Source organism: Limulus polyphemus, unplaced genomic scaffold (genome assembly GCF_000517525.1).
Source record: "Limulus polyphemus unplaced genomic scaffold, Limulus_polyphemus-2.1.2 Scaffold1636, whole genome shotgun sequence".
NCBI classification, from domain to species: domain Eukaryota; kingdom Metazoa; phylum Arthropoda; class Merostomata; order Xiphosura; family Limulidae; genus Limulus; species Limulus polyphemus.
Genome location: NW_013667246.1, coordinates 111,299 through 115,349, shown reverse-complemented (window position 1 = coordinate 115,349; position 4,051 = coordinate 111,299). Strand labels below are relative to the sequence as shown.

Below are 4,051 nucleotides of genomic sequence, written 5' to 3'. Positions count from 1 at the left end.
CTACGATTACAATTCGTATGTATTGTGCTAGAAATGTTATATTTAAAGAAGTACTGTTACAATAAAGATACTAATTTGGCCGGAAATGTTTTGCGGGTCTCTGCTAGTATATCATTATTGTGGTTTATAAAATAGTGTACAAACTACAAAATGAAAACGACATTGGAATATATGGACTGCTAATAGCGAGTGTATCCAACTGTGGATGATAAACATTTGTACATAGATGGGCATGGCCCTGACAGGGGTATTGAATTCACGCTATAAACTCGTGAAATCAACGCCCTCGTTTATGTCGCGTTTAACATTCAAACAGTGTACCCATCACACCTGTACAGAGTGAGGAAGAGGTCAAGCTTGCACCTGTCCGTCCCAGGTTCATATGGATCTAAATCTCGATGATTGGATTGATCCGACTACACGCAAGAAACCTATGGACACAATCTTGTGAAATTTGGTTTGTAAATCAATTCGACTATGCGGAAGACAACATACACAATCGTGTGGTATGTTACGTTGACATCATAGTCGCACTACATGGAATTCAGGTTCACAAATAGGGAACGCTTTTAAATAGCTGTTCGATGTGGTTGGCAGTGGTAATAGTCTTCTCTAACAACCAGTATGCTGTCTTTCGTATGGTTCTACACGACGAGTTTCACAAAAGTGTGTCTTTCGGTTTCCTCAACGGGTTACGCTGACGTTTGAACAGCGGAAGTGACTTTGAAACATCCGGTATTTTATCATTTCTTTTGTAAAAGTTTTGATCTTATTTTTTACTCACAGGCCATTTGCCCGATAATCCTGTTCTTTGGTTTGTAAATGTAACTTCTCCCTCTCCCTTATTTCAGTTATTGTAATATTTAGGCTTAATTGTACAACCATTTTTGGTTACTCATAGAAATTGGCCATCTCCGTTTCTAAACAATGTAAACACTGAAGTATAATTTTAGGCTACTCAAAGAAACTGGGTATTTACCTTTGTAAACTATATAAACAGTGAAGTAACATTTTAAGTTACTCAGAGAAACTAGGTATTTACTTTTGTAAATTATGTAAACAGTGAAATACAATATTTTGGGTAGTTAATTGGCGTGTCTTTGCACCCATTGCAGTCATATACAGAGTATAAACGAAGCTTTACTTGGCGTCCAAACCCAGATGAGGTTGTCCAGAAACCACCAGAAAGCGGTGAGTCGGGCGTTATCTTACATTCTTTTGTCTGAGGCCTGTATGGAAAGAAAACTGCAGTACAAACTTTTGTTTGAATAGATATAGACTATATTATAATAAAAATATTTTATGTATGTCTTATTTTTCTATAAAATCAAACATACAATAACCGCAAAACAGCATTCGCAGAATTCGTGATTATTAAGTGTCAATATAGGGTGAACTTTTTAAAAATTATAAATATATATATTCATATAAATGATAATTGAATTAATTGGACCACAATTTTAATAAGTTGGATATCTGTAGTAGTTTCAAGACAGAGTTTATAAATTTTAGTACAACTATGACCTTCGTAATTTTTAAAGTTACTTGAAATTATTTCTTGAAATCAAATTATGAACATACTAACTTATTCATAAATTTGTTTTAAGTTAATAAATTTCACTGAGCTCATGAATTATTTCTCACGTAACTTTTATTAGTAATGAAGTATAACTGCTGATTAGAAGTAATATTTATGTATGGGATGAGTTTAAAGTTAGATATTTTTATGAATTTGCTCAATGTTTTAGAGCAAATGGGCTATCTGCGCTCTGTCCCCCGCGAGGGCTTGAATCCCGGATTTTGGCATTGTAAGTACAAAAACTTTTCGCTGACTCAACGGGAAAGTTGTTCGACAACCAATTGAGATTTAATTTCTCATTTCCTGCATTTCAGACTATGTGATTTTAATCTAATGATACCTATTATCTTATCAAATAACGTCCGATTAGCTTAAATTAGATCAACATATTAAATTAAGTGCTTTGTGAAATTATTTAAAGACTTAAGACATTTTCTGGTGGCTCAACGATAAGCCTGAGGACTTGTAACATTAAAAATTGAATTTCGATAATCGTGGTAGACAGATCACAGATAGCCCATTGTGTAACTTTATGCTAAATAACAAACAAACAAACTTTTCCATTTTCCTCCATGAACAGGAAAATGGCATTCGTGTACTTGGATATTGAGTTATGTTTAGAGTTTGGGAAGTGATTACACACGCACAGACCTCTTGCAGGAAAATTATTGTTGTTTTTGTGTGTACAATAATCTTTACTCTAGTATGGTCTGGTTACTTGAGGCTTTTAGCAATGTACAGATATCACTTTTTGGCCATTGACGTTAACTCGGAATTTACTATGGCCAAAAGAGAGAAAAACCGGTCTGACAAATGTGATATCCCAAAAAAGACAGCTGTCTTTTCTGTCGGCGAATCTGGTATTAGCCTAGAACTTCCCCACACCTACGCTCAAACTGATATGGTTCCAGGTCACGTGTGCAAGGAGTATGCCGCAAGCAAACAGACTTTGTTGGTGTTGTTTTATTCTTATTTAAAGCAAGGCGCTCCCTTGTTGAGCAGATGTGGTAAGATACAGAAAGAGATTTTTCAGGTATTTTCTGTGAGCTCTTAGATTTGAGACTTACAGACTCTGTAAACTTTCATTTAGCTAGTATTTTTCTCTAAAGGTGTAACTTGTATTAACACTGTGTGGTTATTTTTATTTTTATTTAACTCTGTTTTTGCTTACGGGTGGGGGTGGAGGCTCATACTGAACTGGTGAAAGGGAACCAATAAAAGTTATTGTCCACATTCTCTCTTACCAGTTCCACACATCCATTTTAAACACCTGTCCTTCTTTTCGTTGTATTTTGTTTGTAATCTAATTTTGTCATTAACAATTGTGGTTTTGCTTTTTTTGTGTTGACTCATTCTTTGTTGATGAACTCAGTCGAGGTTTAGAAAGTAACAAACTCAGCGACATAATATTTATTGGACCTTTTGGAAGGTGGGCCCTACATACTGCTCTGTGGAAAATCCATTAAATCCACATTAATAATTAATCTAAAAATTCTCGTTTCAGCTTCTGAATAACAAATACAGGTCTGCAGCCTATGGCAACTCATTTTTTCTCTAATAACTTCAGGCTTAGCAACAGACAATGAACATTTCATTTATATAATTTCATACGGAAAACTAGGTCTCAAACTGGGTGGGCCCAACTTAGAGAATAAAATATATGTAAAGGATTATGTACTTTTATATGATGTTACAAATGCTTTAATTGCATTTAGTGTTCACATTGTGTTCAGGGTTACTCGCCATTCTTTTTGTATTATTGTATGGGATAATCCGGGAAAAATAAAAACAACTGTTTCTTATAATTGTCTGTGGAAAGTTTTTGATATTTCTTAAGTGTTTTGTTTGCCCATATAGAATGTTCTATAAGTTTCTAACAGTGCATGGTATATAGAGTACTGGTAGCTGTATGTTGCATTCATGGCATTGTTGCTAAGGCTATCTGCCACTGTCCGTAATTTTGGACTACTGACCAAAGGGAAGGCAACCAGTAAACAGCACTCTACCGCTCACCATCTGCAGTAAGGGATTGACTGTCACTCTTATAATGCACCCATGGTCTAATGTGCGAGAATATTTTGTAGTATCACACCGATCAAAACGGGCTCCAGAGCTTTACTACATGGCCAACCAGCGCCCATGTAGAAAGAGAGAGAGAGATTCCTAAGCATTTCCGTTGCATTGAGAACTGTGTGGAAATATCTGGAAGTATTCCATGCATTCGGATAAACAGAGTAGTGTAGTTATATCTTGTTCGGATTTAGAAATATTTTAAGATTCTTTTTTTTATATATAAAGTAGACATTCAATCCTTCCCTTTTGTAATATCTTGCATTTTTTATAAGACAACTGCCCTAAAATTGGTTATATGACTTTCTATTGACATTAATTTGAACCTAAGCCTACTCTAACAGACAAAAAAAAAAAAAGAGAGAGAGAGAGAGAGAAAACTTAGTACGAATTTAGTAGACG

The 4,051-nt window shown here is 35.0% G+C and overlaps 1 protein-coding gene across 5 annotated transcripts in view; it reads left to right on the top strand.

Moving 5' to 3' along the window:
* Positions 1-4,051, top strand: part of LOC106464389 (nuclear protein MDM1-like) — a 67,139-nt gene that overhangs the window by 2,186 nt on the left and 60,902 nt on the right. For 3 of the 5 annotated variants that reach the window (XM_022392074.1, XM_022392073.1, XM_022392075.1), the window contains exon 2: positions 1,116-1,191. The exons of the other annotated variants lie outside the window; for them this stretch is intronic. In XM_022392074.1, the coding sequence (XP_022247782.1) occupies positions 1,116-1,191 (76 nt within the window). The remainder of the gene's footprint in view (positions 1-1,115; positions 1,192-4,051) is intronic. 5 annotated transcript variants of the gene reach the window in all.